This window comes from Sander vitreus, chromosome 3, assembly GCF_031162955.1.
Source record: "Sander vitreus isolate 19-12246 chromosome 3, sanVit1, whole genome shotgun sequence".
Taxonomy (NCBI): Eukaryota; Metazoa; Chordata; class Actinopteri; order Perciformes; family Percidae; genus Sander; species Sander vitreus.
In genome coordinates, this window is record NC_135857.1 from 4,865,853 (window position 1) to 4,893,153 (window position 27,301).

Genomic DNA, 27,301 nt, shown 5'->3' on the forward strand with positions numbered 1-27,301 from the left:
CATTGAAGAATTGCGCATGATCAGGGTTTTGGCCATATATCCGTTCTTGGAAATATGATACAGCTTGTGTAAAAGCTAAAAGTTTGGGTGCATTTTGCAATAAAATACCTTTAAAGTAAGCATTAAATGGACAAGGAATTGGAAAAGCATACTGTACGTTCAAAGCCAAACAATGACTTACCTTGTTGAAGTTCTCGATAAGTATTTCCATCACAATGTTCTGAAACTTGATGTTCATCATGGCGGCCACGGTTTCCTCTTGTGACCGCATCAGGGTGGGCCCAAAAATGACCCCCAGGTTGGACACCGTCATCAGGTTGGACTGGCTTTGAGTGGAAACTCTGCAGGTAGAGGATATGGGCGTCACATAAATAGTAAGATGCTGTTCTCTCCTGATATTGAAAATGTTTAACTGTGTGGTGACAGTTGTGTTCTTCATCAGCTACTGACAGTAACAGAAACAGCATTAAGGTGGCCACGAAATTGTAAAAAGACAATTTAATCAGTCCCAGCTATTTTTAACTCCCCTCAAAGGACGTTGAGGCTGCAGTGTTACTGATTCAATACAGGAGTACGTACGTGACAAGGTGTTTTATTAGTAGCTCCAGCATTTCCTTGTTCCTTTCGGGCAGCTTATGAACCAATGCATGGACAGCACACACCCTGTAGTTCTGGTCATCTGACTCTGAGAAAAGGCAAAAGAATATAATACGATCAAGAGGCTCATATACTAACACAAAAAAATAACAATTATGTGACAATTAATGATTTTAGATCTGTCCAATAAGTGTTACATTGACTGATCAGAGTAAAAGAATATTCTAATGTAAGTTACTATATTGGCATTGTAATGCCCAGCCAATATAAATGCAGTTGTTTTGCGAAATGTCGTGTTTTGTGAAATGTTATTGTGTTCTGTGATGTCTTGGGTTTTGTAAAATATCACTGTGTTTTGTGAAATGTTGTTTTTCATAAAATGTCATGTTTTGTGAAATGTTGTGTTTCCTGGAATGTCGTCGTGCTTTGTGAAATGTTGTGTTTTTTTTAAAATGTCGTGCTTTGTGAAATGTCGTTTTTCATGAAATGCCGTGTTTTGTGACATGTTATTGTGTTTTGTGAAATGTTATTGTGTTCTGTGAAATGTCTTGCTTTGTGAAATGTCGTGTTCCCTGGTATGTTGTGTTTTCTGGAATGCCGTGCTTTGTAAAAATGTTGTGTTTTGTGAAATGTGTTTTCTAGAATGTCTTCATGCTTTGTGATATGTCGTTTTTCATAAAATGTTGCATTTTGTGAAATGTTGTGTTTTGTGAAATGTGTTTTCTGGAATGTCGTCGTGCTTTGTGAAATGTTGTGTTTTTTTGGAATGTTGTGCTTTGTGAAATGCTATTGTGTTCTGTGAGATGTCGTGTTTTGTGAAATGTCGTTGGGTTTTGTAAAATGTCATTGTGTTTTGTAAAATGTTTTGTGAAATGTCGTGCTTCCTGATATGTTGTGTTTTTTTTAAATGCCGTGTTTTCTGAAATGTGTTTTCTGGAATGTCGTGCTTTGTAAAAATGTTTTTCATAAAATGTCGTATTTTATGAAATGTGTTTTCTAGAATGTCTTCGTGCTTTGTGAAATGTTGTTCTTGTTTTTCTAGGAATGTTGTACTTTGTGAAATGTCGTTTTTCATAAAATTACGCATTTTGTGAAATGTCGTTTTTTCTGATATGTTGTGTTTTGTGAAATGTCGCGTTTTATGGAACGTCGTCGTGCTTTGTGAAATGTCGTGTTCTGTGAAATGTGGCTGTGATTTTTCCTTCAGGGCCACCGTAGTAAACAGATGTGCATGCTTCAATAGTGATGTGTGTTTTAAATGTGACAATGCTCTGCCAACTTAAGAATCTCTCTTTCATGTAGGCCTATTATAATAATAAAATAATACATGGTAAAATACATATTATATCATAACTATTATGACTTTTCATAACTTACTAACAGCCAGGATAAAGTCTTTGTGGAGCTTGAATGTCATTAGAGGCTCAGAGAGACACCTGGTGAATAAAGAGAACAGTTGTCATTGATTTCCTGAGTGACACGGCTCTTTTGAATGCAGCCACCTTTCCTTAATGAGTCACTGGCAGCCCTGAATGCATGACTAACACCAGGGAATATTCAAAGATGCATTATGGAGATAATGATGACTCCTGAAAGCGAAGGACAGGCAGACAGTGGGGCGAGCTGACCTGAGGTAATTCTTCAGGCCGCTGGTGATAGTTTTGTTGTCCCACGTCTCCGGATCCAGGTCCATATCCACAGGTGCCTTGGATGCTATTGGAAACACATTTAGATTTTATAGCACCACAGCGGTAAACTGTGTGAAGAAGCCAACACAACCTGACATGACCTGACAGGCTGCTTAACTGAGCATTAACAATACTGACTGTCTTCCTGTGTAGAGAGACTCAAGAGGACCATCTGAAATAAATGAACAAGAGCAAGTGTGGTGTCTCAAAGAGATGGAGATCTAGCTTTAGAGAGCTATTCATAAATCATTAAGACATTTGCTGTTAAAATGTATGAGATGTATGCAAACAGGGCTACTTTGGGGCACACATTAAAATGGTAATGACAAAGTAGTAAGTAATATATAATATGTAATAGTATGGGACCAGATGGCTGTTACACTGTCACACCACAAGGAGGACCTCTTACCTCACTCTGCACATCACAAGTCACATGATTTTTGCTAAAGCTGGAGATTCAACTTGAGATGGTGGTGAAAACTTTGTTGTTCATACACTAGAGCAGAGATCTTTAACAGGGGGTCCGTGACCCCTAGGGGGTCCTCAGGGGGGCCGCCAAATTATGTTTTAAAAAATGTTTTTTTTTTTTTTTTAAAGTTTCTCTGTTCAAAAATTGTAAATATGTCTGAAAATGAATTACATTACATTAATATGAATCCAACATATTAATAGCAAAGATAAATTGGCCTATTTGTAAAAAAAATGATTTACACATTGAAGATCAGCTTGCTATAGGTTAAGGCCTCCACTATGATAGCCAAACAGTTAAGCATAAGGATTCACTGTGCCTTCCAAATGTATGTTTAACGTTAAAACATGATGTATAAATAACAACCATTTATTTTCATCCATCCGGCCCAGTTTGATATGCAACTCAATTGTATACAATATATGCGGTAGAGGGTCCCTACTCGGTCTCTCTTTCAGCTAAGGGGTCCCTGGCCTTAAAACACGTTGAAGACCCCTGCACTAGATGACAGAGAAGATGGCCAATCAGGCATTTGGAAATTAAATAAGTATCTATTTATGTTACATGCTACATGGCATGTGATGGGAGTAAAAATGTACGGGTCCTTGAAGGGGTTCCAGGTGGTCCCCAGTAAAAGGCAGAATCATTTATTTTCACTTTAATTCCATCCACAATGACAATGTATGACTACAGTATTTTGGTCATAGGATTCACACACTTTCTGTAACAAAACATCTAAAAGCAAGAAACCTATCTGACGGGCGACTCTGGGACGACATTAGGGATGCACCGATACCATTTAAGATCAAGTACAAGTACTTACATTTGGGTACGAGGGTGTTTTCAGAGACACAGATGATTTTGGCCTTCTCTGATATTGTTGTAAATCAGAACAAAGCAGTATTTTCAAGGTACCATGCCTTTTTTTTTCTATTCATAGCTCAGTGCCTGGGTCTGGACATTTCCCCAGGCTAGTGTCAATAAAATAAATCATATAATTCCTAATATCAAAATACTGTGTGAAGTTTAGAAAGAATGAAGAACACAAAGTCTAATGACGTCAATCACGTGCATATTAAGTACCCATGTGGATTTACTGATCCAGCGGAGAGGATGGTTTGTTAACGCCAGCAGCTAAGTCCACAAGATTCTGTCCAAATCTAAAGACTTGTGGCAAACTATAACAGTTAAAACGGTGACAGCTGGAAAAGATGTTTATTGCTTCTTTTCACTACCATGTATAAACACCACAAACACCAACTTATTACTGGTTTTACACTTATTTTTGGAATTGATGGTCAATAAACCTCATTTATAGGAAATTATACCTAATACTTGAGTTAAAAAAAGCAGAAATTATTAATTATTTAGACTAATATTAAAGGAAAAATAATCACAGACTGGTATATGTCAATGTTCAGTTGAGATACTGTTTGCAAATGCAAAAAAATTTAATAAAACGCCCAAAATTCAATGAGAGTAGAGATCCGATCATTTGTTGTACTTGCGAAGCACGTTGCATGGAATCCTCCGTGTTATTTTTGGGTAATTAAAAATTAGGTATTTTACATTTTTCTGATGTAGAAATTTTGAAAACCACACAAGGGTTAAATTACGGCTCTAGTTTTTGTTTTTCCTAGTTTCATTTTTCCTTTGATTTTCAGGCTACTTACAAAAGACCGTGGTCATCAGCTTCTGTACTTTGGAGTTGACTCCTCCGATTCTGTACAGTCCCATTGTAGTTAAGCCTGTGCGGCAATGCAAAAGGAAATGAAAGAATTGGAACAAGGAACAAAAGATTTTCTGTTTAGTTAAGACTTATGCAAATGATATGTGCCGTCATGTCCACTAATGAATGAAGCACATTGTTATTCATATTCAGAGGCAGGTTGTACTCAAGTCATTTGACAGATGAAAGCTGAGAGATTTAAATGTCTCACCTCTATACTCCACCAGGTCAATGCATTTCCTTACGAAGTTAAAGCCCGCCTCATTAAGAAATGCTGTAATACAACATGAGAATAGGGTTGACATGCCAATTAACGCCTGGGTTAACCACACATCATGCAGGAATAATAAGTGCTCCCCTATGCATGTGCTCTGACTAACAAGATACAATCCTTGTGCCGGAAGGCTCCCCTATGTCATTTGAGTGGGTGGATGTCAACTAATTGTGTTAATGAATGAGATTGCTATAGCATGTGTTTGATATGTGTGTGTGTTGGGGATTTTACTCCAAGGCTTAGAAAGCTAGATTTATGCATTTCTATGATGACAGGGGTTTGGAAAGATTAAAAAAATAAAACACACACACTTACTCTCCTCCTTTTTGCTTAATATGGCTGGCAGGTTGTAAATCTAGACGTTTACAAAAACAAACAAACATTAAGTTAAGAAACCATTTGGTTAAAATTGAACAAAATCCCAGAATGAAGAGAATATGTGTCACAGTTTTTACCCAGTGGTCCTGTGCTTTTGAGTGGACTGTCCTATTGTTAGCACAAGTCGATGGTGAGGTCATAGTTTCTTAAAAAGACTTACCCTGAACCCACCAGAAGAGGGAGCCAGTGACAAATGATTCAGTTCTTGGTGGTGTTTTCTTGTCAAACAAACAACTAGAAAAAAAACCTACTGGCCAAACATCAGCCAGCCCAGAATGAATATTTCAGAGACCAACAGGCAGAGTTCCTCACCGGCTCCTTGCCATCCATGGCCTCCAGCCACAATCTTCTGTTGGACTCCGACAGTGCCTGCAGTGTCATCACGCCATGCCTGGAAGGATTTCAGAGAAAAGCTGCTCTCAGTCTGATTTCATTGCCTTGGGGCACCTGGACAGACCTTGTTTACACTGGCTGAAACCGCTATAAAAGGACTATTGTGACTAAAATAGCTCATATGCAAATGCTTGACTTTAAGCTGTGCCCTCGGTTGGCTCGGTGCTTCACATCTCACTCCCAATTAGATGCTACATGTGCTTAATATTACAGTATTTATTTTTATTTTTTTATTTGCACCCAACATGCATACACCTTCACATCATCTGAGTTCTCGTGTCTCATCTCAACATGTGTTACATAGCCTGAAACTGTTCTGAGCATTACGTGCAGTTGATACACAGCACTGCCACAGGATGTAGTAAGCTGGTGATAACATTATCTGATGATACTGGCAAACAAAAACAAACCCCACCCACCCAGTAGTGATAGTTAGTACTAGTATGGAGCCATGTCAAGTTGCATGTGTTAACGGGTAATATTAACCAAATTATGAAATTAAACCAACTGATTTTTAATGTTCCCTCTAGTGGTGTCTCGCACTGCGGATAGTTTTGGATTTGTTTGACCAAGTTTTTAGATACCTGTCTCTGATATAAATGCCCCCACTCTCCAATACAGTGGAGGTGGAAGGAATTCCATTTGTGATGCTCACAACATTGAAAGCATTCAAAAGATCTAACACCATTTCTTTCCAGATAAAGTGACGCCATGTTATCAGTTTACTTTGGAAGTACTTTCTGTTGAAGTCTGTATGAAAACTGTAGACAGTGAGGTCTGTGGAGTACCGGGGACACGTTGCTGTTCAGATTCATTAAATAACATTTCTTTCATTGCTTTGAGCACCACAAATGAAATTCTATTCATTGGGCAAATCTGGGCAAATGGAATTAAACAATTTGCATGGCTGAATACCCCTTTAGTAATTTGTGTGAAACAAGCATTTAAAGATCAGGTTGGGAGCTAGTTGGCCTGATTCTGGCGGGGCTATAGGTTTATTATAATGAGGACAAATAGATGACTTGAAGCTGCCTGGAGCTTGGCCCACATTGTCCTTGTGGTGGGAACAAGCACCTTGGGGCATCGCCGTTTATGATAAATGAGTTGTCCTGCAAATAAAGTGCAGTTATTGTCCAAGCTCAGCAACACTCACCAAGGGTGAGCAGTGCAGGCCGAGCTGGCGCTGTGCAACACTAACGCCTAGTGATGATGAGCTACCTCTGTATTCTGATGTACACAGCACAATAATGAGCTCATATCAAGCTCTCATAATGTCTGACTAGATCAATTCAGCCACAGTTCATCAGCTGGCAGCTGACTTAGAAATGTTTGATCTTTGGCCAATCCCTTATCCTATTCCCTCAGTACGACATTAAATACCAATCAGTTATGAGTGTTCCCATACAGCTGAATGATTTCAAACTTCTAAAAAGAAGGCACAAAGATCAATTGATTCTCGGGATGACATCAATCAATGTATTATTTGAGTAATTGCAGTCAAGTGGAAATCATTTCAGAGTATGTCTGGTCTCCCTAAGCTCATATTGACGTGATTTTGTGAAGGCAACAGTATTTCATTAGAAGGGTTGAAGGGCAACACTGTACAATAACCATCATTTAGAAATGGCAAATTGACAGTTAATTCAACTTTAGCTAATAGGCATGTTACTGGTAACAAACAATGAACGTATGATTTATAATCTTTACTAATTATTAGGAATGCTATAATTGATGATCTTATCATTAGTTTAGCGCAGTATGAAATAATTAGTTTATAAATGTAGATAGTTAATACTTTGTCAATGGTCATTAATTGCTTGTAAACAATGTATGGATGGCTATTATTAAGTTGCAACTAATGCTTATATTAATTAGTTAATGATTAATAAGTGGTTAATTAAAGGTCCAATGTGTAGGAATTTCTCCCATCTAGCGTTGAGATCATATATCGACTCTCTCGCGCCACGCAGTTCAACGTATGTATTACAGCTACGGTAGCCTTCACGCTTCAAAAAGCCGGTCTCTTGCTCTTTTCAATATCCTTTTTCTTTTTCTGGGCGAAGAAGATGAGACTCCTGTTCCTGAAATGTGGATTTTGAATACGTGTGGTCCTCCATTTTTCCTTCTTCAAACTTGCCGGGGGCCGGGTAGCTATGATACCCGTTTGAACAACTAAACACGTTGCACACTGGACCTTTAAGCATCATGTGACATTATTTTGGCCCCATTAAATCCTTTTTTGGAGATCTCTAAAAGAGAAGATTATTTGATTATTAGAGCACTGATAATAGCTCTGTAAATAACCTCAATAGATGCTTTACAAAGTATTTATTTAACCACTACCCGGGGTTCTAGCCAGCACCAAATGAAATTCACCAGTGTCAAAATGACAAGAATTGAAAGAAAAAATAGCAATTAAAATCCTCTCCGAATGTGTTTAATAGGAATTTACCAAACGACCGTTGAACAAGCAGAACATAAACTTTGCTAGTCTCAGTTTTGCCGTCCAGAGTCAGGCTGTGTCAGACTCTCCCGGTGATTTTTACGCCAGTATTTAAATATTAATATTAGTTTTTAAGCAGTTTTGTTGATTGGGGTTTCATTTACTCAAGCGTAATAGACGGCTAGATAGATAACAGGCAAATGCATAGATTTCTGTCAAATAAGGTAACACGGACTTATTGCCTTTACTGTACGGGGACCAATCATGCTAAAGGAAGGATTTTGAGTGCGCGACAAAGCGGAAACAGGAAGCCTGAACGAGCTCGAGGGTAACCGGATGCCAGGACTCTCAGAGTGACTGCAAGTCTCTCTTGTAAACCTACTGGATCGAATCAAATCGAAGCATTGACGTCAATGCTGCTGCCAGTTCTGCCGTTGTTTACCTCGTTCTTCTTCTTCTTCTAGTCCGTAGAAATAGCAAAGTCGGTAGCCTTTCCTCGTTAGCGCCACCTCTGTTCAGGAGAAGACAGCAACTAGTGTTGCTACCACGCGGGAGTATAAACAGTTTCGGCGCTCCCATGACGTCACACTGGCGTTCGACAGGTCGGCTGCGGCTAGGATACTGCACGTTTAAGCCTACTGTTGTGCGTAGCCCCCCCCCCCCAAAAGGCCCATTCTGAGTCAGGAAAAACCCCGCTAACGAGGTATTAGAATCAGTTGCAACTTTATAATAGCCGGTTTAGAAATCATTTGGTAATCATTAACACATACTAAATATAATATATACAATTTGAATGACGTGTGTGACAATAAACTGTTAAAAGAACAAATTATAGCATTACTGACAAATAGTAAACAGTATTAAGTATCATTTAATTGTTTTTTAAGAGTAAAATAACTATTAACTCAAGTTGAATTTACTATCAATGTAGCATTTATCAGTGATGGTTATTATATAGTGTTACCGAAGGGGTGAGTTTGAGATTGAGAGAATGATACGATTAACAGCACACATGCAGCACATGCAACTGCTCTGAAAGGGCAGCACTGGTCAGTTCACATACCGGACTTTACAGAAAAACTGAAGCGGTCTGAAAAGAGTTCCACGACAGATGTCATTTCTACATCCACATGAACACAGAGAAAAGACGGAATGGGTTCAAAAAAAAGGAGTCAATATCGATGTTGAGAGCATACAACAAACAGGAGCTTGGGAGGGAGAGGACTTGAGGAACATGCAGGGTACAAACAGAGCTGAAAACATCTGGCAGTCTTTGAAGATGTTAATCAAACCTGAACAGCTCTTGCAATGCTGAGTACTCCCATGATAATCTAGGTCAATTGCAAGTATCAATTGGGTTCAATAGAACACAAAATGCATGAGTACAAAAAACATCCACATGCGCTTCCTCAATCTTTAAATAGGTTAGTTGTAAAAAAACAAAAAACAAAAACATGAATTTACCACTGTTTCCATGTGGGTAACTTTTGCTTTGATAGACAGCTAATATGTGAAAGGATTGTTCAATTTAAAATTACACTTACTGTGAACTGTAAAATGCCATGCCATGGTAACTACCATTATTCACACTAGTGGTGGAACGGTACATGTATTCGTATTGAACCGAAACGGTACGGCCGTCTCGATTCTGTGCATGAATTTACACGGAGAATACACGGTATAAAAATAAATAAAACTTGCGTGCAAATTGATGAATGTAATGCGGAACTAATGTAATGCGGAACTGTTAGATACGCAGGTTCTTTAGGGACACCTAATCTGTAGCCCCCGCCTTAGCTCTGAAGCTCCAAAGGGGTAAGCCTCTCTTCAGAACTCAAACCTCCTATGACGCCATTTTGATGCTGCCAAACGCTCACCCACCGTTAGCATTCCATTGACTGCCATTCATTTTGACGTCACTTTGACAGCGAATAACTTTACATCTGAAGCGTTTAAAGACTTTATTTGTCCATTGTTTATTTCTGAAGAAACACGACAGTAGCAGACGTTTTTGTAAAAATAGGCTAACGATTGTGTCATAACCACGCGACTTACTGTCGCACAGTAGAGAAATTACCGCATAGTACAGGAGAAGCTCGCAGGCAGTCTCGACTTACATTAGCTGTTTATGTTTAATTACTAATGTTAACTAGCATTTTAGTTAGCAATAATTAGCCTGTGCCTATGTTATCTACTTACATTTACCTACGCTCTCCGTCTCTAAAAAAATTGGGAATGATTGAGATTTCTCTTGGCACAGCTACCAGAAGACTTACAACTTTCAGACAGGTTGCTCACGGCACATTTACGTCGTCTCTCTCAGTTGGAGGCTGCGCAGTAACGCTCAGCCATCACCGGAAAAGTGCTTCTAATATCCTTCACTGGTCTCCGTCCAGAGCAACGGGATCTGTTGGTCAAGTTTATATACTGTCTATGTGAAGCTCTGATTGGTGCCACCTATGTAGCCGAGCTCCGCCTATGTATGCAGTTTGAGCCAAAGATAGTGCGAGTGGAGGCGACCCACAAGAGTTAGAGGACCCACCGGCCTCTTTAGATCGCAAGTTTGGGAAAACTTCGGTTTCCCAGTCAGTTGCAGTAGTACAGGCGAGAGAGTGGTGGGTAAGACTGCTGTTGTAGATTAGTGTTATGTTTCCAGCGTCGCGGCTCCGAACTGTAACATTAGTTGGGACAGACGCCTTGTTTCTTCAGGCTAACCAGCTTTAGCTAACTAGCCAGGCAGGGAGCAGCTTTCTGCTGTGAAAAATGGCCGGGAGACGTTGTGATAACGTTGCATTAATCAGGTAATTTACTTCGTCTTTGCAGAGAACAGTTTTATAGCTGATTGACTTATTATGTTTACAAGTTACAGATGGAGTCTGGAGATGATGTGGGGCACATATTGTTTACGGTTTACATCTTACTTTACACACTTCAGGCTGTTGCGGCTAGCTCAGGGGACAGACTGTAGACACTAGGTGGTACAGCCTGAGACATGCACATAAAAAAAATTGCCTTCTGCATTTTTTTTTTTTGCTTTTCCCTCAAATGTACCGAAACGAACTGTGATGTCTGAACCGAGGCATGAACCGAACAGTGACTTCTGTGTACCGTTCCACCCCTAATTCACACCATTTACCAAAAGGCAGTATATTATGTAGTATATAGTATATTGTACAGTATATTGACATCAAATAGATTTGGTGATGTGTAATGTTATGATGATAAATGATGTAAATGATGATGTAAAAATAATGAACGAAGCTTCCGTGTCTGAAAAGTGAAGCAAATGCTGAAGTGTCTTAAAGCTGCATTCTATCTCATTTCCAGCAGGGGACGACTCCGCTGGTTGCAAAAAGCAGTCTGTTTGTTTAGAAGTCTATGGGAAAATGAGCCTACTTCTCTCTCGATATATTACTAGTAGACATTTTCAAAAAGAATTGATGGTCTCAATCGCTAGTTCTCAAGTCTTCTTCAATACAGCATGATGTTCCTTTTGTAAATTATGGTCCCATTTATTTTAAACTACTACTTTAGCGACTACACGCCGACCTGTCAATCAGGACAGAGGCTTAGCGATGCTAACCACGGCACTGTGGACATTCAAATAGACCTGAACTTGTTTTTGGGTGTTGTGTATGTTTTCTTAACCTTCGACCCTCTCACTGTGCGTTTTCACTTCGTCAAAGTTAATTGGAACATTTTGGTCGCCTAAAAAAAGTCTGAAAAAGTTCAGCGTTCTGAGAACTAAGCTCGCTAGCGGACGCTAGTGTTAGCTGGTAACTTAAGGGAAAGTTTGTTTTTCTGTACTGCCGTACATGCAGATGAATCGTGCCAAAACCCAGCGCTCCGCGCTTACCCGCTGGTAAATCTCCGCTGGATGACACGCTTCAGAAGGGTTGAAAATCCACAACTTTTCCCTAAACAACGCTGGCTTGCCTGCGTCATCCTCCCCAGCTCCAACCTCTCATCAAAAATCATCACATCCGGTTGCAAAAAAACAAGATGGCGGCGACCACATAGCCAACCTCCAGGCTTCAAACCAGCAGCCTATAAACCAATGGGTGACGTCACGGATACTACGTCCACTATTTTTACTATGGTTTTTCCGAATAGTTTTCTCTAAAATAAATGTTGAAATGCTAGAGCTGGTGGTTATAGTGTTAAATATCATGTTTTGTGTATGTTTTTTAGTCCATGTAAGATGACAAGACATTTTTGGGAACATGCAGAGGATTCAAATAATCCCAGACCTCTCCATCACTTCAATATCGAAGCAGAAACGCTTGTCGATGGAGTCCGTTTTCCTCCGAATGCAGGACTTGAGCTTGAACATCTCCGGCTGGTTCACGACGAGACCATTCTGAAAGTAAACATATCGTACATTCATCAAAGCTAATTACAATGAAAAATGACAAGTCTAAAAATAGCAACACAATCATCCTATTAGTAAATACAAAAAAAAACGTGTAGGATGGCTGTCTCATAAAGTTTGCACTCATTTGTAAGTGCAAATACTTGAAAATGAAGTGCAAGAGATTGTTCAGTTGATCGCGCACAGGTTTTCATTCCTTTCTTGTTATTTGTGGATTTTGTTATCTTTGAACCATTCTTGTCAAGCCTTTCGCTTTCTGTTCCCATGTCGCAGTCCTGTCATCTTGACTTTATTTTTCTTTTTTTCCCCTCAGGGGTAATACATTCTTATAAGACTCAAGGGGATTTGTTGTTACACCCGCACAGATTATACTTGCTCAGTCGTTTCTCAGCTTTTGTCATTTGCACGGGCAACTAAACTGAACTAAAACTAAACTACCTGTTTCCCGGCAGATTTGGTTTCAGTGTTGCTCATGGTGAAGGTCTTGTTGCCTTTCTCGTATGTGCAGTAGTGACGTGTCCAAGTGCATCCCAGGGGACCTGGGACAGAAAAATGAAGAAAATAGTGCTCGCATTTTTCTCTGAAAAACAGGCTTCTGGAAAGACTTCTGAAAAGCAATTTGCAATCAAAGTGTGATAAATCAAATGTTGTTTATCACTGCAGATAAAAATGTGGGTATCTCTCCCCTTGTTTGAGAGCACATCAAAGTGAATCGGTAAACAGGATGAATTATGAGCTTCTGTGTGAGAGGATGTCCTCTGCAGAGGCCTGGGAAAAACTCAAGACATGTTTATGGTGATGGATGTAAAACCATGCACTTATAAGTGAGGTGGGGGGGGGATGTAAGAGGGCCTGGCTGGCTGGAAGCCCAGCGACAAAAGACTCACGTTTCTCCTGGACGTACAGGAAGCCTTCCATCGTCCACTGGCCCGGGGGTTTATAGTCCTGATCTGCAGACCTTATCCTCTTCATCAGCTTCTCCACTTCCTGCTTAGTGCTCATAAAGTTGTTTCGTGTCTGCGCAGATCAAACGCAGGATTGGATTATAATTGCATTGAGAGAGGAAGTCTTGTGCAACTGTTTTCTGCAACTTCTCATCTCAAGTACCATTATTTTGCCTACAGTACATCATGGAGCAGACCAGAAACAGATAAAAGGCAACGTCTGACAAATGCTGCACATGAGAACACCTGGGGAAAAGAGCACATTGGCGAGCCATTTGGAAATACCAGACACGGTATCTAATCGAAATGAAATGCATTCATATTGGACGAATACCCTTGATAAGAGGTGATCCAAAATAAGGACAGAGACTCAATTGGTAATGCTCCCAGGAATCCTCTATTTGGGATTGTAAAAGGTCAGTAGGCTGAGGCTGTTTCATATCCCATACTAGAGAGATGCTGAGACAGCTTCACCTTCTCCGGCTCCTATTAGAGCCCTCTGCTTCTGAGGACACGGAGAGAGGGTTACGGAGTGGAAATTGTCAGGGCAATGGCGCTGACATTTTGGGTCAGAGAGAAATTTGAGCCCTCGGGCTGCAAGTGGTGAGGTCATGGTGATGGAAGGAGAGGGTATGGCAGCAGCTAGTTTTACTCCTTAATTCTAACTCTTTTTCTTTTGGACACAGTACCAATAAATGGCCTGCGGTAACTGCCTGCAATACAACGCTCTGAAAATATTGATCCACTGTGCAGCAGCAAATCTAATTTAATCACACAACTATCCATTTGTGAAAACTGGGCTTGTTATACCGGTGGTATGATAAGCTGCAGAATCTGATTACCGTGGCTGGTTGCCTTTGTGTACAACCCCCGAGGTGTTGAGACTTACGTTCTGTAGGTTGAACTGCAGCTGCTGTTTGTACGGCTCAAACTCGTGAGCCAGCTCATATCCTTCATGGTAGAATGTGAACAAGCCCTGGAGGAAGGCCAGGAGCTGGAGAGGAACAATGTTTAAGGGTGATTTGCTGAGTTAATATAGAGCTTGATTACTAATTTACACGAGAAAGCACATTTAAAAAAAACAACAACAAAAAAAAACCCAGGTACATTGCGACATAAAATGTTCCACTTTGAACACCCAAAACGATAATCACTACTATAATCACACAATTATCATTCGGTGTCTCGAAAACACGGGGAATCCAGTCTGCAGTGGTTTCTATTTTTCAACCATGAATTTCATTTTAATACTGCCGTGTTATGAATTTGCTTTCATTTTGTGCCATCAATCAATTTGGCAGTAAATGTCACACTCTGTGGATATCCACGTTTAATTATAATGTACTGTACATGTGCATCGTCAGTTAAAAACTAATTAACTTCTCATTAAACAGGATTGTACTTTGTGGAAAAATTAATTTGCAATCTGACGAAATCATATATTTTCATCTCGATGCACTGAATATAGCACGCAAGAGGCCAAAAAAAAGAAGAAAACTTTCAGAAAGTTGTAGTTCTTTATGACTGACAGATATTGATATTATTTTCTGTATAACACAAACAGCCTTGGCCATCATGGCAAAAAAAATAAATGAAAAAAAAAGCCCTGGCAGTATTGTTGGAGGAAAAAGCTGATTCCATCTCTAACATGGAGGATCGCACAAACATTGAGCTGCTCTCAGTCAAATCCTCAGACACAACAGCTGATGTGATTTCCAGGATGATGCTTGCTATATCAAATGTTCAAGGATGGACCGTGCTATCCGTGCCCAGATTCATCACAGGCAAGGTTGAGCCTTGTCAATGTGTCCCACCACTACCTGGGGCCGGGAGATTTACATTTCTGGCCTGGCTTATGGGTGAGCTGCCAGTGGATGTAAACTAAATGGGAGTGGTTTTTTTTTTTTTTTTTTTAAACATTCACTTTGCTCCCATCTTACATTCTCTGACATTTCACGCCTAGAGAACTTAATGTTTCCTGGTAACTTGTCCGCTAAATATATTCGAATCGACAGGTAGGTGGGGGCTTTTATAGAGGCTTTAATTTGCACTTGCACTTTGTCTTGTTTTGTTGACAACAGCCATTTCACCTAATTTTACCCACTACCTTCCCCAAACGGATCGACTTTATTACAGAGAATTTGTAATGAAGATGACAAATGTGTGGAACATACAACCGTAGACATATACCTGTTAGAGACATCATTGTGCAAGTCTTCAGGAGACAACAGACATTTAAAAAAGACACCTCCATCAGCAGTGAGCTCAACATTTTTAATTATATGCCACTTAAACTAATCTTATAGATACATATTTAGTAAAAAATAAATAAATAAATAAAGGCAAATCAATTACTGCATCTTCAATAAGCATTAAGCACTAATTGAGCACAGAAATATAATGTTAAACTTTTCTTACCGGCTCAACAAACTCAAATTTCTTCTTTTCTTGCACTTCTTGTATTTTGAAAACGTACTCAAGGGACGCATCATAGAAGAGTTGTCTCTCCTTATCAATCTGCGTGTCAGCCTGAGCGTGAGCAAACAAACTCTGGGTTGGTGTCATGACAAAGACTTGGGGGTGGGGGGGGTGGGGAGCACTGGACAGAGAGTCAATGCTTACATCACCGCGGTGAAACGGTGTGTGCTTAGGGAAGTGATGAGCAAAAAAAAGAATAGTACACAAACAGCCAGCATTATTTTGAGGAGACACTCAGCCATAAAACAGCCTTATTCAAAGACATTTGTTTTTGGTTTTACCTCCTGCAGATAGGCTTCCTTCTTTTTGGATGATAAGCTGAGGTGTCTCTCAAGCGTGGAGTAGTATTTCTCTGTTTCCTTGTCGAATTTCTTCTTCCCCTCCTAAAAAACATCCACAAGACACATGAAAGTGGTGTGTGTGTGTGTGTGTGTGTGTGTGTGTGTGTGTGTGTGTGTGTGTGTGTGTGTGTGTGTGTGTGTGTGTGTGTGTGTGTACTGCCACTAGGTGGAGGTCTAACTACATTTTCACGTCATTTCAAATTCCGGTCAATAGATTATTACAGGTCATAAAAGGGGCCATATAGACTGTGTAATGACGAGTAGACAATGTCGGCGTAGTCAATAAGGACTATGTATTATCAATAGGCCAATATACACTATTATTCTCACCATGCCCCAGCCCTGGGACATCAGAGTGTATATATTCAATAGCATAATGCATATGGCACTATCACAGACAGGACTGGCTGGATGGATGCCGTTTGCATTTTCCTTCCTTGTTATGCTCCACCTGCAAAGACAAGTCAAGCTCCATAGTCACAAGTCACAGGATTCAGACAGGCTGTCCCAGAAGACTCTGGAGGAAGGAACGGGAAATGGGCTTTTCATGCCAGATGCCCATCTATAAAAGCATACGGACTAAGAGATTGAACATTTCACCAAACAAAAAAAAAAAGATCCACTTCACAGGCCTTAATCAAACTCTGCCCAAGCAGAGAGAACATGTCTGTGTGAGGGCAATAAAGTGTCTCATCTGCAAGTCTGACCTCCAAACAAAGCTCTGCCCACTTAATGCCCATCTCGCTATGCAAACATTCATAAAGGGGCTAGTGGAGGGACAGAATAAGAACCGGTGGAGGGGTGGGGGATATGTGACTAAACGGCCAATGTAACCAGATCCCGCTTGTTTGTTTTCATTCCCATGGCCCTCAAATTTAGCAAGTCTAATCTACTAGCTACTGATATGACCTAGAACAGTGTTCTGCCTCTGCGACCCCCACAGCAGTTAAACACACTGGAGGAATTCACCACTAGACGCTGTAACCCTCCTACATAACTATTACAAGTACAACATAAAAATCAATACATAATTTCATGTAGCAGCATCTCATTTCCATCTTTCTTGTCATGTCTGGCCCAGGAATGATCTTTTCAGGAATGTGTGTGTGTGTGTGTGTGTGTGTGTGTGTGTGTGTGTGTGTGTGTGGGGTGGGGGGGGAATCAATTGTGTATATGCTCACTATTCAGAAACAAACAGAAAATAAACAGGTGGATGATAAAATAAACACATGATTAAATATATATAATAAAGGGAGCCGACTGTCTGTCATTGTGAATGCTGTTGACGTGACATTATTTTGTGAGCACTCATACTACTGAAGCCCTGGGGTAAATACCCACACACACACACACACACACACACACATAGCGGATCACATTAAATTAAGAGCTTTAGGTTTAGCTGAGCCCCACAGTCACAGTAGGAATCTCTCAGCATTGCTGACCAGTGTGAGCGTGCCAGAAAACTCCTCGCAAACCCCCCCTCCACTCCGTATGTCTGGACAAACTCTTTCCCACTAACAAAGAGAGCGGGGAGTGACTCAGAGCTGCAGTGAATCTGTGAGGCAGAGCCAGCCTGATTAAGTCACCAAAAGTGCCCTGCTTTGCTTTGAACCAGGCAGGACGTGTATAAACTGGCGCTACCGTAATAATACCCTAGCAGAAAACCAAAAAGTTTGTTGGTTGGTTGGTAATCCCCCCCCCACAATGGATATATTTGTGCAATCACAGTGGAATATGAGCAATGTAAATTGCAAAGACTCTCCTAGAGAAGGAGGGAGCAGAGCAGGCAAAGGGCTTTGATGCCCAACACGTAGTGGCAGAGGACATAGATGTGGATAGATATATATATACCCTAAAAAACACATAGGGCGGGGGTTTCTGACACAGAGCTATGCCAGCGGCCCAGAGTAATCAGCTGGCTGGCAATGGATGAAGCCGAAGCACTTCCCAACACCCTGTGGTGCACAAAACACACATGAACCAACCACTCGGGAGATTTCCTCATCTGATTGCTTTGTTCACCCTCATGAATACGATGCAGAAAGAGAATATTTGGAGTAGTGGAATTTCTGACTGGCAGATCTCATGTTGCTGTTAAGAGCGCTTTGATGCCAGCTGTAGTAAGGGTGAGTTTGCTAATTGCTAATGCAGCGTTGCAGGGAGGGAAAATTATGAGAGAAACTGCAGACAGCTTTTCTTCTGGTCATCAGGTGTTCTCGGCGTGCTAAAGAAAGGACGCTGAAAACAGGCGTGAAGACGGCGGGAGGAAGATTTGGACGCTAGCCGTACAGCGGCGGTTTTGACACTGGCCCTAACGAGCCTCAGGGCCATCATTTCTGAGCCTCTCATCCCCATGGTAACAGATGTAAGCAGCATGGGAGGTCGAAATGTGTCTGTGTGTGTGTGTATAGAGGAAAGAAGCCCAGATACCACACACACACACTACACTTCCTCACTTCCGTTCAACACCCTGGAATAATGCAAACGTCAATGGCCGGCGAGGCATCACGTGCAGCATATCTCGCCACATGTTCATTGTAAATGGATTCTCCGAGCGGTGACATGAAAGGGAGAACTCCGCAACCTATCTTGATGAGCTCATTAGAGGAAGCTAATTGGAGCAAGGCGTCCAGAATGGCGATTAAATTGCAATAGCCGGGGTTGTTTTGATGCTCCACCATACATGAGCCGGTCTCGCTTCCACAGGGGGGGGAGAGACAGAGAGAACACAAGGCTTCAGCGCGGGTTTCAGTTACTTTGGTGCAAAGCCAACAAATGTCTCCCTTCTTACCTGGAATCCAACTTCCCGAGTAGACATCACAGACAGCAAGAAGTTGGCCAATTAACAAGAAATAATTACAAACATCTGCTTCTGCAGAGGTCAAGAACAAATACCCAGACTTGTAAAAATACTACACTAGTGTGTGTGAGGCAAAGTGCAAAGCTTTAGTCTAAAACGTGATGCCTCTGCTCTCTCTGACACATGCTATAAATCTAAAGTGATAAAAATAGAAAAAAAAGCTCCATATCTGATCTGAGACCAACTCTGAAGGTCTGAGCAAAGCTGCAGGGAGATAAAAAAAAAAAAAGCGTGCATCTCCATCAACCTTCCAAAGCTTCCAATACTGTATCCTCTAGGGATCCCTTAGGCTTCTCCCAACAAGATCGACCTAAACCTCGCTCTCACCACTTGCAGTGACCGGCGACATCATGTGTGGGAAAAGACCGGTTGAATCATCAGGAAGTTTGGAGTTCCTTGTTAAGATGACACACAGGATGATTATTTGTTTTAGACTACATTACCGCTCAGTGATGACCAAGGAGCTTCCTCAGACTAGCCTAATTACATCCGAGGTAACAGGAAGGAAGAATTAAGGCCATCTTCTAATGGATCCCGATATTAATAGTACTGTAAGAGTTTCTTTTGTTTTGTTATGCATTTCATTTCAGTGTCCACTCTAACAATTGCTGTGTCCAGCTTCCAAGATTAAAGATTACGTTAGTTAGTGAACCCTAACTGCAGGGCAGTCTTGTGTTTAACTTTCTCTTTTTCTTTATTAAACCCAAAGACAGGAAGACTGACAGGAGAGGTTACCCACAAAAGGGAAGGATGTGAAACACAAGTTCTGTGTTCAGTGGGTTACACTTTACTTGAAAGTATCTACATTAGAGTGACATGACACTGTCATGAACGAGTCATAAACGTTTATGACATAACGCTTCTTTTAGTAAGTGTCATTCGGTTTTTGTCATGACAAGTTATGGTTAGGGTTAGGGTTCATGTGTCATGACTGTGTCATGACAGTGTCATGTGTTCATGACAATGTCATGTCACTCTTATGTAGATACCTTCAAGTAAAGTGTTACCGTTCAGGGCCACTTTTGGCTCCAGACAACAGTCAATACACTGGAATAAAACACAATATGACTACAAGCCATTATGTCAGCTCATAATTCAAAATGATTCTGAAGTCCTTGTTTAATTTGCAGTGCGTAGCAGATACGGTCCTTCACAAATTGTATGTAAAAACAGAAATCCATGAATTCCCCGTCAATGATTACCAGAATAACACAACAGTGACATTAGTCGTCTTTAATAACCAATCATTTTCTTTAAGATTATGTGAAAATGTTTCACTGCGCATTATTTCTAAAATATAACGTTATAACAACAAAGCGTAATACTCCTGACTTACTTTACTTTGAGGCCCTCTAACTTTAATTTAGTTCTGTATGATGTTGCCGTTTGTATATAAACTAATTTAATACATAATGTCTGATATATTTACAGTGGGTGGCTGCTGCCTTGAAACAGGTAAAGACCGACCTCTCAAGGTCTACTTTGACTGCCTTGTGAAATTCTAGCGATCAGGAGAAAAAGTAATTACTTTCTGAAAGATTGTTGTAATGGTGTTTCTGCTTTATTGGGTAGGGCACAGTGGGAAATGATGGGACAGACATGAGAATAATGGAAAGAAATATTTTTAATTTGCATCATCTTATTCATGCGTTTCGTTGTTTGTTTTTTTGCAGCAGAAAGTTTGCAGTCACTTTCATTATTTTTCACTTCTCACTGTGAGAAGTGTTTTTCAAAGCCTACTGAAGTTTTCTTCATCATGAATCTATGAACTGACAATCTGAAAAACTTTATTACTAAGGCTGCATCTAACCATTATTTTCGTTGTCGATGATATTTTCTCGATTAATCTATAAATTGGTTGCTCTATAAAATGGTGAAAAATGTGGCTCAGTGTTTCCCAAAGCCCAAGATGACGTCCTCAAATGTCTCGTTTTGTCCACAACTCAACGATATCCAGTTTACTGTCACAGGGGAGTGAATAAACGAGAAAATATTCACATTTAATAAGCCGGGAATCAGAGAATTTTAACTTTATTTTTCATAAAACATGACTCAAGCCTATTAATAAATCATCAAAATAGTTGCCGATTAATTTAATAGTTGACAATTGATCTATTCATCTTGGCAGCTCCACTTATTACGCAACATGATCTGCACATCTCCAGGGCATCAATTCCCTCTTTGACCATTTGGTGTTTTACGTACGCCTGAGATAAATAACTGTGCAGTGCAGTGTGCAACAGCGCGGTGGACGAGAGCAGCAGACGTTAGTTAGCTACCTTGTGTCGGGTTCGCTCCGTGGAATGGATGAGTAGACTGGATGTTTTCTACAGAGATGATGTAGCAGCATGTTTGCAGCTTAAAATGATCCCAAACTTTGTCGTTTTCTCTTGACTGTCTCTTCTCTCAACCCCTCACTATTTTCACTGTCTTCCTTCATTTTGTAATCTGCGCCGTCGGTCTTGTGTCCAGCGTCCGCCCGTTGTGCGCTACTAATAATCATCCGTGCGGAAACACAGTGAGCCGTACAACGTTAGGTACATTGATTAAACAAAGCTTCGAGGCGAAGAATTTTGCATCGAGGATTTTTAGTAATCGAATTATTCGAGTTACTCGAAGAATCGTTTCAGCCCTAGACGAAACCCTGAGTTAACTAACATCCCCACAACTTTTGTCAAACGATATCGCATGACCGAAAGAACAAGATCCAGGGTACAAGCGGTCGAAATGGGTTTCCTCAGGAGGGTAGCTGGCGTCTCCCTTAGAGATAGGGTGAGAAGCTCAGTTATCCGTGAGGAGCTCGGAGTAGAGCCGCTGCTCCTTTGCGCCGAAAGGAGCCAGTTGAGGTGGTTCGGGCATCTGGTAAGGGATGCCCCTGGGGCGCCTCCCTAGGGGAGGTGTTCCAGGCACGTCCCAGCTGGGAGGAGGCCTCGGGGAGACCCAGGACTAGGTGGAGGGATTATATCTCTAACCTGGCCTGGGAACGCTCGGGATCCCCCAGTCGGAGCTGGTTAATGTGGCCCGGGAAAGGGAAGTTTGGGGTCCCTGCTGGAGCTGCTACCCCGCGACCCGACCCCCGGATAAGCGGATGAAGATGGATGGATGGATGGATGGATATCGCAGGCAACACAATCCAATCCCAATGAAAATGTATACAATGATCGTCCTTGCCCAGCCCTAACTGCCAGTGTCTTTTTGAAACAGAATTCAAGACAGACGGAGAGAAGTCAAGGCTTTCAGTCATGTGCCTGAAATAGGTACTTATCTAAGTCTACCAACTTACCACAACATCCCAAGGTTAATGAAAGTATAAACATGTACTGTGTGTACTGTGTGTATTATATATATATATATATATATATGATTGAAAAGTTTAAGTGTAGCCCATAGCTGGCGAGCATATCTTCAAACCACTTAAATTCATCTCTATTCACCCCACAGCGTCTTGGTTAGCATATTTTGGGATTTCATAGCATGAATGCAAATGTCATCTCTGCCTCTGGAGACCACAAGTGGCCAAGAATCATCTGAAGTCTGTGCGCCCTTTAGCATGAGGACAGCTCAAATTATCGTGGCCATCTGACTCGCATCTGGGTCTGTCTGCACTCATTCCTCACACTCAACTAGTGAGGGACCCCTATGGTGCCCCTAATGTTGAAGACCCTCAAAGGGAATATAATACTGTTGGGACTGCCACCCACTCGTTCGACCATTCATGGGTTTTTTTTAATGGAGAAAGTGTCCCTGGGGTCTTAGAGAATCTGACAACCAATAAAGACACACATATTGTGGACGTAGCTTTAGGCAGTTTCCCTTTAATGGTTCTCAGTTTGTGGGAAGGAAAATCTACACAACAGGACTATGTGAGAATTCAGGCCTCAGGTTGAAGTTTTAGGAGATCAGTTAGCAAATTAGTGGAAGAGCAGAAGAGCTAACTGTGTTGTAGATGTACCCTGAAACCAGGACAGATTTCCATTCCTTATTTCAGTTCTGAAAGTATTGTTCTTTGCCTGGGAAGTTATCAACTTCCAGTTTACAAAAATGTATCTGAAACTGACAAAAAAGTCTAACAGAAATTTCAGCTCTACATCCTGGTTTGGCAGCCAGCACATATGGTAAATCCATGTTCCAGTGCAAATACATGAATGTTTGAATTCTCGTGGCTTTCTTGATGTGTACTTGTTATGCACTGTGCAAAGTTTGAGGCTTTTATTCCAAAAACATTTGGCTGAGGCTTGTACGAAGCAGACTGTGCCTATAATATGGTCTGCAGTGCTGCAGTCAATCTGCTGGTGGGTTATGGCCATGGAAGTGTTGTGCTTGTGCCTCAAAGAAGCTGATACACTGGTACGTAACCTCAGTGGGATTACTCGCAGTATACCCAAAAAAGGCAAGAGTTCCCCGTTTGTCCATCTGACGTCCTCAGACATGAAGCGCAGTAAGTGGAAGGGTCAGACAGCCTGCAGATCTCTCCAGGTTCTCGGAACAGTGGAAAGTTGCTCAGCCATTCGTGATGTCTGCCTTTTATCTCACTCTTGTTGGGCTAATGTTTAGCGGGGGATGGGCCGTAGGAGGAGAGAGCTATTAGGAGGAAGTGGTGGGAGAAAATAAGAGGTAGTGGGAGTGACGAGGGCTGTTGCTTTTAAGAAACCATTTTATAAACATAGAGAGTCGGTGCAATAATACTGAGCACTGTGATGGGGGGAGGGGTGAGAGAAAGAGATGGCAGCAAAATGTGCCATTTCATTATGGTCGATACATGTGATGGTTGAGACATGAAGTGACAATGGTTATCTAGTCTGGGCAGTAAAAAGGATTGGGTGTGAGGCGATTGATGTTCATACCTCAACCCTGGGAAGAGAAATAGTTCTTTAACAATGCAGCTTGGCTTGTGGAGACACCAATGAGTACAGCACCATGTACATTTAGTTATGATACAGTGTGGATATATGTTACTGTAATAGTTGGTTTTATTTCTTTTTTTCATCAGTAGTACATCTTGTCTGGAATTTGTATTCTTTTCTTTTCTTTAAATATGTTTAAAAATATGTAGATTCATTTGTAAATTGGTGGCAAGCATGTACAGCCGTCTTTAATTTTAATGTTAGGTGGGTTTCTTTTACAAGACCTCAAGGTTGTTTTTTTTCATCCCACAGGTGCATTTTCTTATACTATTGTATATTTCTTCTTTTTCTCTTTCTTTCATATGCAGAAAACAGACAGAAGACAGAATGAAGTTTAGTAAAATGACTACATTTGTGCAGACCAGTGGCTGTCAAGTCAGATGGGTAAGAGTGTGACTTTAAGGCTGGAATGTACCTTAAAGTGTTTAGGGCGATGTAAAGAAGTGCAAATGATTCACAGAGTTCAGTGTAGAGTGAGCAGTGGACTCAGAAACTCAGTGGGAGATCTGTGTAAGGGCTCCAGCTCTACCCGCGTGTTCATGTGTGATCTCATCAAGGCCCAGACCACAAACAAGCTGCTGTATTTTCATTTGATGACTTTGCGTTGGCCAGGAATGAAAGCATGGCTTGTAGCAACAGGCCCACACTGTTTCTATGCAGTCAACTCCGGCTTTAACAACATATCCACTGTGGATGCAGGATGCCTTCAAGCAACACTCGGCAAAACCTCTGCTGATAGCGATCCTCTGTGGCCAATAGGTGAGGGAGAAATGCATCGCATGTAACAGGATTACAAAAAGGTGAATGCAATATAATGCATTAAAAATGTCTTGATCATACAGAAGCATCTTTGAAGGGAGAACAGCACTCAGACTGTGTCTTTGCACACTTTCATGTTTGCTTTTGCATAGAAATGCATGAAATGAAATACTGTGTGATAGGGCTGGGTATCATTCAAAAATGTTTTCGATACCAATACCGTCAATTCGATGTCGATTCCTAAACTTTTTCCCGATACAGAATTTTTAAAATCCATTTTAAAAGGACAATTCCGGCGCAAAATGAACCTAGGGGTTAATAACATATGTGTACTGAGTCGAACGTTCTCTGGGACATTTTTTCATGCTAATCGAATGTGTCTCTAGCTTGAAACAAGCTACCGCAAAATGGTGGTTAGCTGCTAACGCTAGCTTTCGGGGCAGAGGGTAAATAGCTATTTTATACCACTAACAAGGCTCAAAATAGCACCACACTTCAACGGTAGCATAATGAGGGTCCCTACATGCAAACCGAAGCATTGAGAACTTTGTAAGTGTACAGACAGTTTATTAAAAAGATAGATTATAAAGGCAGTAGCGTTCATGTTTACATGCGGGCGCCATCTTGGAAAACAGTCATGACCAGTCGAATCACGAACGCTGTGTTTGAGCTATGTTACTGGTTACTGGTTGCACGGCGTTCGTCGTTTGAGTGTGGTGCTATTTTGAGCCTTGTTAGTAGTATAAAATAGCGATTTACCCTCTGCCCCGAAAGCTAGCTTTAGCAGCTAACCACCGTTTTGCGGTAGCTCGTTTCAAGCTAGAGACACATTCGATGTCCTTTAACAAAAATAAATTACTACATTACAGATCACAAATCTTTGTTTTTATTTTTCAATTCCTTTACACCCATGTAACGCACACTGTAGTCAAGCCTCTCAAAATACAACAACACACACGTGTGAGCCCTGTCTCTGTGTGTATCCTAGTGCTTTTGCTGCGTGCACCTACGGCGTTTAACGTTACGACAGCCAATCACAAGCATTTTTAGATCTTGGTTTTAGGTTTTACTCCTTTAGGTATTGAAATTTGGTATTAAATGACTAGGCATTTTTTCCGATACTCAATACTATGGAGGCATCTGGGTCGGTGCCTAAAAGTATCAAAGTTTAGTAGCCTACCTAGCCCCTTGTTGTGAAATACAGTAATCAGTACATTGTGTTTTTCAAAATTGAATATGTAATTTGTGTTAGAAGGAAATTGCACCCACAGCTCTGTTTGTGAACGTGCCTGCGAAAAAGACACATAATTGTTTTGTTTAATGTGCCAACTTCAGCTAAACATTAGCTATCCGCCTTCAAAAAACTGATTATCTTTTCAACCCACAAGTCGTAATATCTTTTAATATCGCACTCGCAAACTGACAACTTTGTTTACACCCTCTAGAGTCTTACTTTTAATTAATGATTTACATACCAGGCATGAAAACGGGTCAGGGATGAAAAAGGTGAGAAGGATATTACCCTTCTAGAGGGGTCCGGGGGCATGTTTAAAGCACCAATCTGATGCATTTTGAGATTTTTTGCCAACCAACAGTGTAATATTTCAGTATGCACTCATTAAAGTTAATTTGACTGGCAAAACAGTTAAAGTCCTTCTGACATTACACAATAATAAAAGTCCTAATTTTTTAAAATTAAAAAGTTTTGGATCAATTTTTACTTCTTCCAACCATATGTTAAATAAAGAGTCAATGTGGATTTACATATTGCAATAATATCATAATCCTACAATGAATCATTGTGAAAACTAAACTTTACTACTTTGGCCAGGTCATCATCAAAAAAGCTAATTAGTACCGGTACATTCATGATTTTGTCCATGTTGATATTAGCTATTTTATTTACATTTATTAAAAACGTTGCATTGTTTATCTTTTCATATAGCTAGACGTCTAAACTCTGGGATGTAAATACCTGCCATGCTGATTCCAAACAGACAGCTTTGTCAAGGCAGTTTGGGCTTCAGATGGCTTTTACACAGTGGCCATCGTTAATGACAAATCGTGTTCCGCTATGAACGTGCACACACGTATTGTTTGTATTAGGCCTGCACGATTAATCGTTATACAATCGCGATCTCGATTCACCCTGTTCACGACTGAATTTTTAAATAACTTCGATTTTGTTTTATTTAAAAAAAAAAACTGGTAAAAAAAAATTTACGAGCCGACTGCATCACAAACGCTACTACTTTCTTCTGTGAGTTTTAAACATAGACTGTATAAAAAACGTTTTAAAGAGCTCCCAAGCGCTGCAATGCTCTCCCTTCTCTTCATTGAAGCCTCTGTGTTTACAGGCTTGTGGTGATGCGCAATGTGCTATAGGTGCCAAAAGGTACTGCCAATTTGTTTTGTTTTGTCATGGTTCATGTGTGCAATAAACATCACACTTTGTGAGAAAAAAATCGTGGCAGAAAATTGTGATATCAATTCTAAGCAAATGAATCGTGATTCATATTTTTCCCCAAATCATGCAGGCCTAGTTTGTATCACAAACACGGTCGGTCAGTAAAGGCACAGTCGCAGTCGCAACGGTAGCAGTCGTTGCCGGTAACGTACTCGTATTTCAGAGTGCACGGACTGAAGCTTTGTGACTAGCAAGCACTGTC

At 40.8% G+C, this 27,301-nt stretch overlaps 1 protein-coding gene across 4 annotated transcripts in view; it reads right to left on the bottom strand.

Moving 5' to 3' along the window:
* The window catches only part of arhgap42b (Rho GTPase activating protein 42b), a 101,514-nt gene that overhangs the window by 11,088 nt on the left and 63,125 nt on the right, over positions 1-27,301 (bottom strand). For 2 of the 4 annotated variants that reach the window (XM_078245797.1, XM_078245796.1), the window contains exons 5-19: positions 16,047-16,148; positions 15,706-15,816; positions 14,177-14,281; positions 13,231-13,360; positions 12,782-12,882; positions 12,222-12,331; positions 9,035-9,091; positions 5,448-5,526; positions 5,073-5,112; positions 4,695-4,757; positions 4,428-4,502; positions 2,226-2,310; positions 1,975-2,033; positions 580-685; positions 182-341 (exon numbers count right to left, since the gene is read on the bottom strand). In XM_078245797.1, the coding sequence (XP_078101923.1) occupies positions 182-341; positions 580-685; positions 1,975-2,033; positions 2,226-2,310; positions 4,428-4,502; positions 4,695-4,757; positions 5,073-5,112; positions 5,448-5,526; positions 9,035-9,091; positions 12,222-12,331; positions 12,782-12,882; positions 13,231-13,360; positions 14,177-14,281; positions 15,706-15,816; positions 16,047-16,148 (1,383 nt within the window). The remainder of the gene's footprint in view (positions 1-181; positions 342-579; positions 686-1,974; positions 2,034-2,225; positions 2,311-4,427; positions 4,503-4,694; positions 4,758-5,072; positions 5,113-5,447; positions 5,527-9,034; positions 9,092-12,221; positions 12,332-12,781; positions 12,883-13,230; positions 13,361-14,176; positions 14,282-15,705; positions 15,817-16,046; positions 16,149-27,301) is intronic. The other 2 variants (XM_078245799.1, XM_078245798.1) reach the window with 1 other exon arrangement.